Genomic DNA, 15,842 nt, shown 5'->3' on the forward strand with positions numbered 1-15,842 from the left:
GACCAAGCTGTAGCAACTAGACCAGACCAAGCTGTAGCAACTAGACCAGACCAAGCTGTATCAACTAGACCAGACCAAGCTGTAGCAACTAGACCAGACCAAGCTGTATCAACTAGACCAGACCAAGCTGTATCAACTAGACCAAGCTGTATCAACTAGACTAGACCAAGCTGTATCAACTAGACCAGACAGTTGTCATGTTAGGTAAGTACCATCTGGTGATCTGATCTGGAGAGACTCTTCTCTGCCTCGTCAGCATCATGATGTTGTTGAGGCTCCCCAGAGGATCCAAGATAGTCACGTCTCTCTCCTGTGTGAACGACAAAGTCAGACAGTCAATGTAGTGAATGTTTAAATGCTTTTACAAACGCTTTTGACAATTGTCTTCTACAATTAATAAGACAGTCAAGTGAGCAACAATAGTCATATGTTGTCTTCATTTTTCACATAGTAGTAATGTCTATGATTTTAGTAATAAGTTATTCCAGTTGCTGAAACCTTAGGCAGTGTTCCAGAGAACTTTAAGTCACCAATATTATTATGGTTATTATTTCATTATCAGCTTTACAACAGAGAGAAAACCACTGGAAATATGGATCAATAAATAATCAATATTACAAGATCAGACTTGATAATAAATATGTATATAGTGTTATAAACTATCCATGGTCTCCCGAGTGGTGCTAGAATCCAGGCTCTGTCGTAGCGCTCAATTGGCCCAGCGTCGTCCAGGGTAGGGGAGGGAATGGCCGGCAGGGATGTAGCTCAGTTGGTAGAGCATCGCTTCCAACGGGGGGCCAGTATGAAAAATATATATAATGTATGCACTCACTAATTGTAAGTCGCTCTGGATAATATAAATTTACGGATAGCATAGGGGCACACTCCAACACTCAGACATAATTTACAAACGATGCATTTGTGTTTAGTGAGTCCGCCAGATCAGAGGCAGTAGGGATGACCAGGGATGTTGTCTCGATAAGTGCATGAATTGGACCATTTTCCTGTCCTGCTAATGTAACGAGTACTTTTGGGTATCAAAGAAAATGTAGGGAGTAAAAAGTACATTATTTTCTTTAGGAAATCTAGTGAAGTAAAAGTAGTCAAAAATATAAATAGTAAAGTAAATTACAAATACCCCCCCCAAACTACTTAAGTAGTACTTTAAAGTATTTCTACTTAAGTACTTTAGGCCACTGCAGTTAATGTATTGTTTAGTGCTGTGTAGTGGTTTTTGCTGGCATTCATCTAAAAAACATTTTAAAAGTTTGCCCACCAAGATTGACATGCTAAAATCGCCACTGCTCAAAAATACCATTTAATGGGTAGAATTTCGTGCAAATCATGGTATTTTTTTGTCCTGGTTTCATGAGGAATCACTCAGTACTTACTGGTGTTAATCAGATCTCTCTCCTCCTCTTCTTCTTGTTCTTCCTCCTCTTTCAATGCGACAGTTTTCTCCTCCTCCTTGACTCTAAAAACTGCATCCCCCTCTTCCTCTTCTTTCACTGTAAAGTCTTTCTCTTCTTCTTTCACGGTAACAGCTTCACCCTCTTTCACTCTGAACGCGTCTTCCTCTTCTTTCACTGTAACGTCTTTCTCTTCTTCTTTCACGGTAACAGCTTCACCCTCTACTTGTTTTTGTATTGTAACATCCTCCTCTTCCTCCTCCTCTTTCACTAGAGCTTCTTTCTCCGTCCAGCAGACCTCCTCTTCTTTAGCAGGAGGAGAGTAGCTTAGTGAGCTCATGGTCGGGGATGTTAGCTAGCTAGGCTAGTGCTAACTTAACCAGCCAGCTAGCTGACCAATAACAACAACACCGTAAATATGAAATTAAATGGGATAACTAACTAGACGACAGAAGTGTGTTAATAAAACAAACAGTGACTAATATAAACCGAAAAACAGTGTAAAGAGCTTCAATATTTTGGGTTTTATTTAGTCTAGCAAGCTACCGAGGTGGTTAAATCCATAGAATCAGTAGCAGCCGTGTTGCTGTTGAAGAAGCGTCCCGTCCACTACATTATACGTCACACTGGCAGCACCAAATGAAAGATCCACATCGCCATCTGCTGACTGGAGTGGGTAATGTTTATTTTAATTTCAGACCCAAATTTTTTTTAAATCACTTTCAATTACTGTTTTTCTTTTATTTCAAGAATAACATTTTATAACATTACAATATAGAGTATAATAGTGATAATACATATATGAAGCCTACATATAGGGAACAATGATTTGATTATAGGGTTACTTAATGTTAGATCCCTCACTTCAAAGGCAGTCATAGTCAATGAACTAATCACTGATCATAATCTTGATGTGATTGGCCTGACTGAAACATGGCTTAAGCCTGATGAATTTGCTGTGTTAAATGAGGCCTCACCTCCTGGTTACACTAGTGACCATATTCCCCGTGCATCCCGCAAAGGCGGAGGTGTTGCTAACATCTACGATAGCAAATTTCAATTTACAAAAAAAAAAATGGCGTTTTCATCTTTTGAGCTTCTAGTCATGAAATCTATGCAGCCTACTCAATCACTTTTATAGCTACTGTTTACAGGCCTCCTGGGCCATATACAGCGTTCCTCTCTGAGTTTCCTGAATTCCTATCAGACCTTGTAGTCATAGCAGATCATATTCTAATTTTTGGTGATTTTAATATTCACATGGAGAAGTCCACAGACCCACTCCAAAAGTCTTTCGGAGCCATTATCGACTCAGTGGGTTTTGTCCAACATGTCTCTGGACCTACTCACTGCCACAGTCATACTCTGGACCTAGTTTTGTCCCATGGAATAAATGTTGTAGATCTTAATGTTTTTCCACAAAATCCTGGACTATCGGACCACCATTTTATTACATTTGCAATCGCAACAAATAATCTGCTCAGACCCCAACCAAGGAGCATCAAAAGTCGTGCTATAAATTCTCAAACAACACAAAAATTCATTGATGCCCTTCCAGACTCCTTCTGCCTACCCAAGGACGTCAGAGGACAAAAATCAGTTAACCACTTAACTGAGGAACTCAATTTAACCTTGCGCAATACCCTAGATGCAGTTGCACCCCTAAAAACGAAAAACATTTGTCATAAGAAACTAGCTCCCTGGTATACAGAAAATACCCGAGCTTTGAAGCAAGCTTCCAGGAAATTGGAACGGAAATGGCGCCACACCAAACTGGAAGTCTTCCGACTAGCTTGGAAAGACAGTACCGTGCAGTACCGAAGAGCCCTCACTGCTGCTCGATCATCCTACTTTTCCAACTTAATTGAGGAAAATAAGAACAATCCAAAATTTCTTTTTGATACTGTTGCAAAGCTAACTAAAAAGCAGCATTCCCCAAGAGAGGATGGCTTTCACTTCAGCAGTGATAAATTCATGAACTTCTTTGAGGAAAAGATCATGACCATTAGAAAGCAAATTACGGACTCCTCTTTGAATCTGCGTATTCCTCCAGGGCTTAGCTGTCCTGGATCTGCACAGCTCTGCGAGGGCCTGGGATCGGGAGAGACACTTAAGTGTTTTAGTACTATATCTCTTGACACAATGATGAAAATAATCATGGCCTCTAAACCTTCAAGCTGCATACTGGATCCTATTCCTACTAAACTGCTGAAGGAGCTGCTTCCTGTGCTTGGCCCTCCTATGTTGAACATAATAAACAGCTCTCTATCCACCGGATGTGTACCAAACTCACTAAAAGTGGCAGTGATAAAGCCTCTCTTGAAAAAGCCAAACCTTGACCCGGAAAATATAAAAAACTATCGGCCTATATCGAATCTTCCATTCCTCTCAAAAAATTTTGAAAAAGCTGTTGCGCAGCAACTCACTGCCTTTCTGAAGACAAACAATGTATACGAAATGCTTCAGTCTGGTTTTAGACCCCATCATAGCACTGAGACTGCACTTGTGAAGGTGGTAAATGACCTTTTAATGGCGTCAGACCGAGGCTCTGCATCTGTCCTCGTGCTACTAGACCTTAGTGCTGCCTTTGACACCATCGATCACCACATTCTTTTGGAGAGACTGGAAACCCAAATTGGTCTACACGGACAAGTTCTGGCCTGGTTTAGATCCTACCTGTCGGAAAGATATCAGTTTGTCTCTGTGAATGGTCTGTCCTCCGACAAATCAACTGTACATTTCGGTGTTCCTCAAGGTTCCGTTTTAGGACCACTATTGTTTTCACTATATATTTTACCTCTTGGGGATGTTATTCGAAAACATAATGTTAACTTTCACTGCTATGCGGATGACACACAGCTGTACATTTCAATGAAACATGGTGAAGCCCCCAAAATTGCCCTCGCTAGAAGCCTGTGTTTCAGACATAAGGAAGTGGATGGCTGAAAACTTTTTACTTTTAAACTCGGACAAAACAGAGATGCTTGTTCTAGGTCCCAAGAAACAAAGAGATCTTCTGTTAAATCTGACAATTCATCTTGATGGTTGTAAAGTCGTCTCAAATAAAACTGTGAAGGACCTCGGCGTTACTCTTGACCCTGATCTCTCTTTTGACGAACATATCAAGACTGTTTCAAGGACAGCTTTTTTCCATCTACGTAACATTGCAAAAATCAGAAATTTTCTGTCCAAAAATGATGCAGAAAAATTAATCCATGCATTTGTTACTTCTAGGTTAGACTACTGCAATGCTCTATTTTCCGGCTACCGGATAAAGCACTAAATAAACTTCAGTTAGTGCTAAATACGGCTGCTAGAATCCTGACTAGAACCAAGAAATTTGATCATATTACTCCAGTGCTAGCTTCCCTACACTGGCTTCCTGTTAAGGCAAGGGCTGATTTCAAGGTTTTACTGTTAACCTATAAAGCGTTACATGGGCTTGCTCCTACCTATCTTTCCGAGTTGGTCCTGCCGTACATACCAATACGTACGCTACTGTCACAAGACGCAGGCCTCCTAATTGTCCCTAGAATTTCTAAGCAAACAGCGGGAGGCAGGGCTTTCTCCTATAGATCTCCATTTTTATGGAACAGTCTGCCTACCCATGTGAGAGACACAGACTCGGTCTCAACCTTTAAGTCTTTACTGAAGACTTATCTCTTCAGTAGGTCATATGATTGAGTGTAGTCTGGCCCAGGAGTGTGAAGGTGAACGGAAAGGCTGGAGCAACGAACAGCCCTTGCTGTCTCTGCCGGGCCGGTTCCCCTCTCCACTGGGGTTCTCTGCCTCTAACCCTGTTGCAGGGGCTGAGTCACTGGCTTGCTGGTGCTCTTTCATGCCGTCCCTGGGAGGGGTGCGTCACTTGAGTGGGTTGAGTTACTGACGTGATCTTCCTGTCTGGGTTGGCGCCCCCCTTGGTTTGTGCTGTGGTGGAGACCTCTGTGGGCTATACTCGGCCTTGTCTCAGGATTGTAAGTTGGTGGTTGGGGATATCCCTCTAGTGGTGCGGGGGCTGTGCTTTGGCGGAGTGGGTGGGGTTATATCCTTCCTGTTTGGCCCTGTCCGGGGTTTCTTCGGATGGGGCCACAGTGTCTCCGGACCGCTCCTGTCTCAGCCTCCAGTATTTATGCTGCAGTAGTTTATGTGTCGGGGGGCTGGGGTTAGTTGGTTATACCTGGAGTACTTCTCCTGTCTTATCCAGTGTCCTGTGTGAATTTAAGTATGCTCTCTCTAATTCTCTCGTTCTCTCTTTCTCTCTGAAAACCTGAGCCCTAGGACCATACGTCAGGACTACCGGGCATGATGACACCTTGCTGTCCCCAGTCCGCCTGGCCTTGCTGCTATTCCAGTTTCAACTGTTCTGCCTGCGGCTACGAAACCCCTACCTGTCCCAGACCTGCTGTTTTCAACTCTTTAATGATCGGCTATGAAAAGCCAACTGAGAGACCTGAGCCCTAGGACCATACGTCGGGACTACCGGCCGTGGTGACTCCTTGCTGTCCCCAGTCCGCCTGGCCTTGCTGCTATTCCAGTTTCAACTGTTCTGCCTGCGGTTATGGAACCCCTACCTGTCCCAGACCTGCTGTTTTCAACTCTTAATGATCGGCTATGAAAAGCCAACTGAGATTTATTCCTGATTATTATTTGACCATGCTTGTCACTTATGAACATTTTTGAACATCTTGGCATGGTTCTGTTATAATCTCCACCCGGCACAGCCAGAAGAGGACTGGCCACCCCTCATAGCCTGGTTCCTCTCTAGGTTTCTTCCTAGGTTTTCGCCTTTCTAGGGAGTTTTTCCTAGCCACCGTGCTTCTACACCTGCATTACTAGCTGTTTGGGGTTTTAGGCTGGGTTTCTGTACAGCACTTCGAGATATTAGCTGATGTAAGAAGGGCTATATAAAATAAAATTGATTGAAATTGATTGATTAATGCAAATTCATATTCATTGAATCAAAGTTGATCTAATACACACAATCCTGAAAAGGTTTAGGGTCACTACGTGTCCTGATAAGGGTCAGGGTCACTACGTGTCCTGATAAGGGTTAGGGTCACTACGTGTCCTGATAAGGGTTAGGGTTAGGGTCACTACATGTCCTGATAAGGGTTAGGGTCACTACGTGTCCTGATAAGGGTTAGGGTCACTACGTGTCCTGATAAGGGTTAGGGTTAGTGTCACTACGTGTCCTGATAAGGGTATGGGTCACTACGTGTCCTGATAAGGGTTAGGGTCACTACGTGTCCTGATAAGGGTTAGGGTCACTACGTGTCCTGATAAGGGTTAGGGTTAGGGTCACTACGTGTCCTGATAAGGGTTAGGGTCACTACGTGTCCTGATAAGGGTTAGGGTCACTACGTGTCCTGATAAGGGTTAGGGTCACTACGTGTCCTGATAAGGGTTAGGGTCACTACGTGTCCTGATAAGGGTTAGGGTCACTACGTGTCCTGATAAGGGTTAGGGTCACTACGTGTCCTGATAAGGGTTAGGGTTAGGGTCACTACGTGTCCTGATAAGGGTTAGGGTCAATACGTGTCCTGATAAGGGTTAGGGTCACTACGTGTCCTGATAAGGGTTAGGGTCACTACGTGTCCTGATAAGGGTTAGTGTTAGGGTCACTACGTGTCCTGATAAGGTTTAGGGTCACTACGTGTCCTGACAAGGGTTAGGGTTAGGGTCACTACGTGTCCTGATAAGGGTTAGGGTCACTACGTGTCCTGATAAGGGTTAGGGTTAGGGTCACTACGTGTCCTGATAAGGGTTAGGGTCACTACGTGTCCTGATAAGGGTTAGGGTTAGGGTCACTACGTGTCCTGATAAGGGTTAGGGTCACTACGTGTCCTGATAAGGGTTAGGGTCACTACGTGTCCTGATAAGGGTTAGGGTCACTACGTGTCCTGATAAGGGTTAGGGTCAATACGTGTCCTGATAAGGGTTAGGGTCACTACGTGTCCTGATAAGGGTTAGGGTTAGGGTCATTACGTGTCCTGATAAGGGTTAGGGTCAATACGTGTCCTGATAAGGGTTAGGGTCACTACGTGTCCTGATAAGGGTTAGGGTCACTACGTGTCCTGATAAGGGTTAGGGTCACTACGTGTCCTGATAAGGGTTAGGGTTAGGGTCACTACGTGTCCTGATAAGGGTTAGGGTCACTACGTGTCCTGATAAGGGTTAGGGTCACTACGTGTCCTGATAAGGGTTAGGGTCACTACGTGTCCTGATAAGGGTTAGGGTCACTACGTGTCCTGATAAGGGTTAGGGTCACTACGTGTCCTGATAAGGGTTAGGGTCACTACGTGTCCTGATAAGAGTTAGGGTCACTACGTGTCCTGATAAGGGTTAGGGTCACTACGTGTCCTGATAAGGGATAGGGTCACTACGTGTCCTGATAAGGGTTAGGGTCACTACGTGTCCTGACAAGGGTTAGGGTCACTACGTGTCCTGATAAGGGTTAGGGTCACTACGTGTCCTGATAAGGGTTAGGGTCACTACGTGTCCTGACAAGGGTTAGGGTCACTACGTGTCCTGATAAGGGTTAGGGTCACTACGTGTCCTGACAAGGGTTAGGGTCACTACGTGTCCTGATAAGGGTTAGGGTCACTACGTGTCCTGATAAGGGTTAGGGTCACTACGTGTCCTGATAAGGGTTAGGGTCACTACGTGTCCTGATAAGGGTTAGGGTTAGGGTCACTACGTGTCCTGGTAAGGGTTAGGGTCACTACGTGTCCTGATAAGGGTTAGGGTTAGGGTCACTACGTGTCCTGATAAGGGTTAGGGTTAAGGTCACTACGTGTCCTGATAAGGGTTAGGGTCACTACGTGTCCTGATAAGGGTTAGGGTCACTACGTGTCCTGATAAGGGTTAGGGTTAGGGTCACTACGTGTCCTGATTGTATAAGGATTTGATTAATGCAACATACCAGTACCAAACACATTCCTCCATTCTGATCCCCCACTACCACACATAGTGGACTGATTCTGATCCCCCACTACCACACATAGTGGACTGATTCTGATCCCCCACTACCACACATAGTGGACTGATTCTGTTCCCCCAGTACCAAACACATGTAGTGGACTGATTCTGTTCCCCCAGTACCAAACACATAGTGGACTGATTCTGTTCCCCCAGTACCAAACACATGTAGTGGACTGATTCTGTTCCCCCAGTACCAAACACATGTAGTGGACTGATTCTGTTCCCCCAGTACCAAACACATGTAGTGGACTGGTTCTGATCCCCCAGTACCAAACACATGTAGTGGACTGATTCTGTTCCCCCGGTACCAAACACATGTAGTGGACTGATTCTGTTCCCCCAGTACCAAACACATGTAGTGGACTGATTCTGCTCCCCCAGTACCAAACACATAGTGGACTGATTCTGTTCCCCCAGTACCAAACACATGTAGTGGACTGATTCTGTTCCCCCAGAACCAAACACATGTAGTGGACTGATTCTGTTCCCCCAGTACCAAACACATGTAGTGGACTGATTCTGTTCCCCCAGAACCAAACACATGTAGTGGACTGATTCTGTTCCCCCAGTACCAAACACATGTAGTGGACTGATTCTGTTCCCCCAGTACCAAACACATGTAGTGGACTGATTCTGTTCCCCCAGTACCAAACACAATAATCCCATTAGGCACCGCGTTATTTTTGAGTTTGCTCAATTTCACAAAAAATAATGGAGAGGCGTACATAATTATATGTCACGTGCATTTGTTTATGTCTGATTTTGAGACTTGACACTTGTAACAGATGAAATACCTCCCAAATTAAATGTTTAACTGTAACTGAGGTTTATATCTTGTGAAACGACCGGGGGGATTGGAATGTCATGCTTGTTTTATTATGCAAAAGTGGAACATGAAATGAATCATTCAAGTCACGAGTCCCGAAGTCACCACTGTCTGGAAGTCACCCTCAGAGTTTCGTCAGCAACATATGACAATGGAAGGATCTCCAAGAGTGTTGGTAGGGGCGAGGGGGTGGTTTGGTAGGGGCGAGGGGGTGGTTTGGTAGGGGCGAGGGAGTGGTTTGGTAGGGGCGAGGGGGTGGTTTGGTAGGGGCGAGGGGGTGGTTTGGTAGGGGCGAGGGAGTGGTTTGGTAGGGGCGAGGGGGTGGTTTGGTAGGGGCGAGGGGTGGTTTGGTAGGGGCGAGGGGGTGGTTTGGTAGGGGCGAGGGGGTGGTTTGGTAGGGGCGAGGGAGTGGTTTGGTAGGGGCGAGGGGGTGGTTTGGTAGGGGCGAGGGGGTGGTTTGGTAGGGGCGAGGGGGTGGTTTGGTAGGGGCGAGGGGGTGGTTTGGTAGGGGCGAGGGGGTGGTTTGGTAGGGGCGAGGGGGTGGTTTGGTAGGGGCGAGGGGGTGGTTTGGTAGGGGCGAGGGAGTGGTTTGGTAGGGGCGAGGGGGTGGTTTGGTAGGGGCGAGGGAGTGGTTTGGTAGGGGCGAGGGGGTGGTTTGGTAGGGGCGAGGGGGTGGTTTGGTAGGGGCGAGGGGGTGGTTTGGTAGGGGCGAGGGGGTGGTTTGGTAGGGGCGAGGGGGTGGTTTGGTAGGGGCGAGGGGGTGGTTTGGGACTCAGAGTAAACCTTGCAAGCGCTAAAAGACTCTAAACCTTAAATGCGGCAGCTTATAATGTGTATGAATGGATCTGATTTATAAACGAAAACATGGTAAACAATACATGATGGTACCCCAAGTTCCACTGTAGATATATAGTCCACTACAATACATGATGGTACCCCAAGTTCCACTGTAGATAGTCCACTACAATACATGATGGTACCCCAAGTTCCACTGTAGATATATAGTCCACTACAATACATGATGGTACCCCAAGTTCCACTGTAGATATATAGTCCACTACAATACATGATGGTACCCCAAGTTCCACTGTAGATATATAGTCCACTACAATACATGATGGTACCCCAAGTTCCACTGTAGATATATAGTCCACTACAATACATGATGGTACCCCAAGTTCCACTGTAGATATATAGTCCACTACTTGAGTTATTGTGCTATAATTTGAAATTCCTGAAGTTCTATTACAGTTAATTCGACAGTGGGAAGTTAGTTTGAAGTTCCTGAAGTTCTATGACAGTTAATTTGACAGTGGGAAGTTAGTTTGAAGTTCCTGAAGTTCTATGACAGTTAATTTGACAGTGGGAAGATAGTTTGAAATTCCTGAAGTTCTATGACAGTTAATTTGACAGTGGGAAGTTAGTTAGAAATTCCTGAAGTTCTATGACAGTTAATTTGACAGTGGGAAGTTAGTTTGAAGTTCCTGAAGTTCTATGACAGTTAATTCGACAGTGGGAAGTTAGTTTGAAGTTCCTGAAGTTCTATGACAGTTAATTTGACAGTGGGAAGTTAGTTTGAAGTTCCTGAAGTTCTATGACAGTTAATTTGACAGTGGGAAGTTAGTTAGAAATTCCTGAAGTTCTATGACAGTTAATTTGACAGTGGGAAGTTAGTTTGAAATTCCTGAAGTTCTATGACAGTTAATTTGACAGTGCAGCTTAATGAATGTAGCTTATGGGGTTAGTAAAACAGCCGTATCTCTTGATTTGTAGAAGTTATTTCTGTTCTGATTTCAGATTTAAATAGCAGAAAAGTAGATTTATTTCACGATAAGTTGTCTAACTTGTTGGGAAAGTGGTCAAAACATCAGTTGATTCATAAAGTTGAGACGTGGTTGCTAAAACGGCTAGCTGTAGCATTTGATCAGTAGAAGATAATTATGTTGAAGATTTCATACCCTCTAAGATTTTGTCTAAAGTGCTGGTAAAGTTGTCAAAGTAGCTGATTTGTGTCAAAAGTTACATTGTTTACAGTAAATAAACAAAAATCCAGAAAATCACATTGTATGATTTTTAAGTAATTCATTTGCAATTTATTGCATCACATAAGTATTTGATACATCAGAAAAGCAGAACTTAATATTTGGTACAGAAACCTTTGTTTGCAATTACAGAGATCATACGTTTCCTGTAGGTCTTGACCAGGTTTGCACACACTGCAGCAGGGATTTTGGCCCACTCCTCCATACAGACCTTCTCCAGATCCTTCAGGTTTCGGGGCTGTCGCTGGGCAATACGGACTTTCAGCTCCCTCCAAAGATTTTATATTGTGTTCAGCTATACGTTTTTATCAGACTTTTTTGGGAAAGTGGAAAAAAATTAACTTGCTACTTCCTACAGCATATTCATGTTCATTTTGTGGGGCGCTACAGTTTCCTGGTAAAAAACTACTTTGCCAACGACCCCCATGCAAAGTGATGGAAGCGTTGAGTTTATGGATCTACTTTTGATGAAATAAGGAAGACATTCAATTTACTTTTAGGGAAAAGATTGTACAATAAAACCGGACTAAACGTTCAAATCGCCATTTTGCTCCTTCATTATGGATAATAATTCTGGGCATTCTACCAACATATAGCGTCCGCCATTGCTCTGGGTACAGCTTACCTCTGAAAAGCCAACAGCGTAAACCTGGCTGCTGCAGACCAGGCTGGGCCACGCCTCATTTAGCAACATGTTGCCATAGCGCCAGTTGGCAGGCATTCTGGAACGTCTCTTTAGCCAGTCAACAAGTTCAAACACAACTGTTACAGTGGCTTAAACCAAGAGATGGAATTGACACTGTTAAGATTCAAAATATCAGTGTTGCAAACATGTCAACATCTTTCTAGTCTCTCCCTCTTTTGGAGGGAAAACTCAGGTCTGGTGATGGAGATCATTCCAGACTCTGTGTTCTACTACCCAGGTCTGGTGTTGGAGATCATTGCACACTCAGTGGATCTCCTTTTTTAGGTTTAATCAGAGAACTTGAATGAGAGTATCTCTTGTCCCATTGATCACAGCTATAAGGTTTCTATCCGGTGTGGGTTCTTTGGTGTACTGCCAGATTGTGTGAGGTAGCAAAACTCATCCCACAGTCGGAGCAGTGGTGAGGCTTCTCTCCAGTGTGTATTTTCTTGTGGACAGTCATGTTTGCTGACTGAGTGAATCTCTTCCCACATTGATCACAGCTATAATGCTTCTCTCCTGTGTGTGTTCTCTGGTGTATATTCAGTCTACTTGAGGTGGGAAAGCTTTTACCACAGTCAGAGCAGTGGTACGGTTTCTCTCCAGTGTGGGTTAGCTTATGATAAGTCAGGTTATTTGAGAAAGCAAATCTTTTCTCACACCGATCACAACCATACGGCTTCTCCCCAGTGTGGGTTCTCTGGTGTGATATCAGTATGTCTAACCTTGCAAAACTCTTCCCACAGTCTGAGCAGTGGTAAGGCCTCTCTCCGGTGTGTGTTCTCTGGTGTTTATTCAGTCCACTTGAGGTGTTAAAGCTTTTACCACAGTCTGAGCAGTGGTACGGTTTCTCTCCAGTGTGGGTTAGCTTATGATAAGTCAGGCTATTTGAGAAAGCAAATCTCTTCTCACACCGATCACAACCATACGGCTTCTCCCCAGTGTGGGTTCTCTGGTGTGATATCAGTTTGTCTAATCTAGCAAAACTCTTCCCACAGTCGGAGCAGTGGTGAGGCTTCTCTCCTGTGTGTGTTCTCTGGTGTCCAATCAGGTGACTTGAGGTTTTAAAGCGTTTACCACAGTCTGAGCAGTGGTACGGTTTCTCTCCAGTGTGGGTTCGCTTATGACAAGTCAGGCTACTTGAGAAAGCAAATCTCTTCTCACACCGATCACAACCATACGGCTTCTCCCCAGTGTGGGTTCTCTGGTGTGATATCAGTTTGTCTAATCTAGCAAAACTCTTCCCACAGTCGGAGCAGTGGTGAGGCTTCTCTCCAGTGTGTATTTTCTTGTGGACAGTCATGTTTGCTGACTGAGTGAATCTCTTCCCACATTGATCACAGCTATAAGGCTTCTCTCCTGTGTGTGTTCTCTGGTGTATAATCAGGTCACTTCTGGTGGTAAAGCTTTTACCACAGTCAGAGCAGTGGTGAGGCTTCTCTCCTGTGTGTGTTCGCTTATGATAAGTCAGGCTACCTGAGAAAGCAAATCTCTTCTCACACCGATCACAACAATACGGCTTCTCTCCAGTGTGTGTTCTCTGGTGTATAATCAGGTCACTTCTGGTGGTAAAGCTTTTCCCACAGTCAGAGCAGTGGTAAGGCTTCTCTCCAGTGTGTATTTTCTTGTGGACAGTCATGTTTGATGACTGAGTGAATCTCTTCCCACATTGATCACAGCTATAAGGCTTCTCTCCAGTGTGTGTTCTCTGGTGTATAATCAGGTCACTTCTGGTGGTAAAGCTTTTCCCACAGTCAGAGCAGTGGTAAGGCTTCTCTCCAGTGTGTATTTTCTTGTGGACAGTCATGTTTGATGAGTGAGTGAATCTCTTCCCACATTGATCACAGCTATAAGGCTTCTCTCCAGTGTGTGTTCTCTGGTGCAGCTTTAAATGATGTGATGTTGAAAAGCTCTTCTCACAGTCAGAGCAGTGGTAAGGCTTCTCTCCAGTGTGTGTTCTCTGGTGCAGCTTTAAATGATGTGATGTTGAAAAGCTCTTCTCACAGTCAGAGCAGTGGTAAGGCTTCTCTCCAGTGTGTGTTCTCTGGTGCAGCTTTAAATGATGTGATGTTGAAAAGCTCTTCTCACAGTCAGAGCAGTGGTAAGGCTTCTGACCTGTGTGTGTCAGCAGGTGTGTTTTCAGACTACTTGAATGAGCAAAACTAATCCCACAGTCTGAGCAGTGGTAAGGCTTCTCTCCAGTGTGTGTCTGCTGGTGTGATTTCATGTTGCTCCGCTCGGGTTTCTCGAGGTGTTCTGATCTGGAGAGACTCTTCTCTGCCTCTTCAGCATCATGATGTTGTTGAGGCTCCCCAGAGGATCCAAGATAGTCACGTCTCTCTCCTGTGTGAACAACAAAATCAGACAAATGGTTAACTTCTGACTTCTATTCCAAGCTAAATCCAACCAGGGACCTTCCATTGTGTTAAACTAGGGCAGTGTTTCTTAATATGCTTACTATAACGTGACATTTTCACATAATAACTTGACTTGGGTATCACATATTTACAGTGGGGGAAAAAAGTATTTAGTCAACCACCACTTGTGCAAGTTCTCCACTTAAAAAGATGAGAGAGGCCTGTAATTTTCATCATAGGTACACGTCAACTATGACAGACAAAATGAGAAGAAAAAAATCCAGAAAATCACATTGTAGTATTTTTAATGAATTTATTTGCAAATTATGGTGGAAAATAAGTATTTGGTCAATAACAAAAGTTGATCAATACTTTGTTATATACCCTTTGTTGGCAATGACACAGGTCAAACGTTTTCTGTAAGTCTTAACAAGGTTTTCACACACTGTTGCTGGTATTTTGGCCCATTCCTCCATGCAGATCTCCTCTAGATAAGTGATGTTTTGGGGCTGTCACTGGGCAACACAGACTTTCAACTCCCTCCAAAGATTTTCTATGGGGTTGAGATCTGGAGACTGGCTAGGCCACTCCAGGACCTTGAAATGCTTCTTACGAAGCCACTCCTTCGTTGCCCGGGCGGTGTGTTTGGGATCATTGTCATGCTGAAAGACCCAGCCACGTTTCATCTTCAATGCCCTTGCTGATGGAAGGAGGTTTTCACTCAAAATCTCACGATACATGGCCCCATTCATTCTTTCCTTTACACGGATCAGTCGACCTGGTCCCTTTGCAGAAAAACAGCCCCAAAGCATGATGAACTCAGCATTCTTTGTCCTCCAAACACGACAAATTGAGTTTTTACCAAAAAGTTATATTTTGGTTTAATCTGACCATATGACATTCTCCCAATCCTCTTCTGGATCATCCAAATGCACTCTAGCAAACTTCAGACAGGCCTGGACATGTACTGGCTTAAGCAGAGCCCCAGATCGAGGGAGATTATCAGTGGTCTTGTATGTCTTCCATTTCCTAATAATTGCTCCCACAGTTGATTTCTTCAAACCAAGCTGCTTACCTATTGCAGATTCAGTCTTCCCAGCCTGGTGCAGGTCTACAATTTTGTTTCTGGTGTCCTTTGACAGCTCTTTGGTCTTGGCCATAGTGGAGTTTGGAGTGTGACCGTTTGAGGTTGTGGACAGGTGTCTTTTATACCGATAACAAGTTCAAACAGGTGCCATTAATACAGGTAACGAGTGGAGGACAGAGGAGCCTCTTGAAGAAGAAGTTACAGGTCTGTGAGAGCCAGAAATCTTGCTTGTTTGTAGGTGACCAAATACATATTTTCCACCATAATTTGCAAATTAATTAATTAAAAATCCTACAATGTGATTTTCTGGATTTTTTCCCCTCAATTTGTCTGTCATAGTTGACGTGTACCTATGATTAAAATTACAGGCATCTCTCATCTTTTTAAGTGGGAGAACTTGCACAATTGGTGGCTGACTAAATACTTTTTTTCCCCACTGTACGTGATAATTATAC

The 15,842-nt window shown here is 44.2% G+C and overlaps 2 protein-coding genes across 2 annotated transcripts; both read right to left on the reverse strand.

Annotated features, from left to right (window-relative positions):
• Positions 1-9,317: 9,317 nt before the first annotated feature.
• LOC123490913 (extensin-like) lies at positions 9,318-11,979 on the reverse strand. The gene is made up of 2 exons (XM_045220743.1): positions 11,884-11,979; positions 9,318-10,019 (listed from the first exon to the last, which is right to left on the reverse strand). The coding sequence occupies exons 1-2, from the start codon at positions 11,977-11,979 to the stop codon at positions 9,318-9,320; spliced, it is 798 nt and encodes a 265-aa protein (XP_045076678.1).
• LOC123490912 (zinc finger protein 268-like) lies at positions 11,471-14,451 on the reverse strand. Its single transcript, XM_045220742.1, has one exon. It carries the CDS (start codon positions 14,168-14,170, stop codon positions 12,290-12,292), a length of 1,881 nt encoding a protein of 626 aa, XP_045076677.1. The 5' UTR covers positions 14,171-14,451; the 3' UTR covers positions 11,471-12,289.
• Between the last annotated feature and the right edge of the window lie 1,391 nt (positions 14,452-15,842).

The sequence above is a fragment of the Coregonus clupeaformis genome, unplaced genomic scaffold, assembly GCF_020615455.1.
Source record: "Coregonus clupeaformis isolate EN_2021a unplaced genomic scaffold, ASM2061545v1 scaf5467, whole genome shotgun sequence".
NCBI lineage: Eukaryota > Metazoa > Chordata > Actinopteri > Salmoniformes > Salmonidae > Coregonus > Coregonus clupeaformis.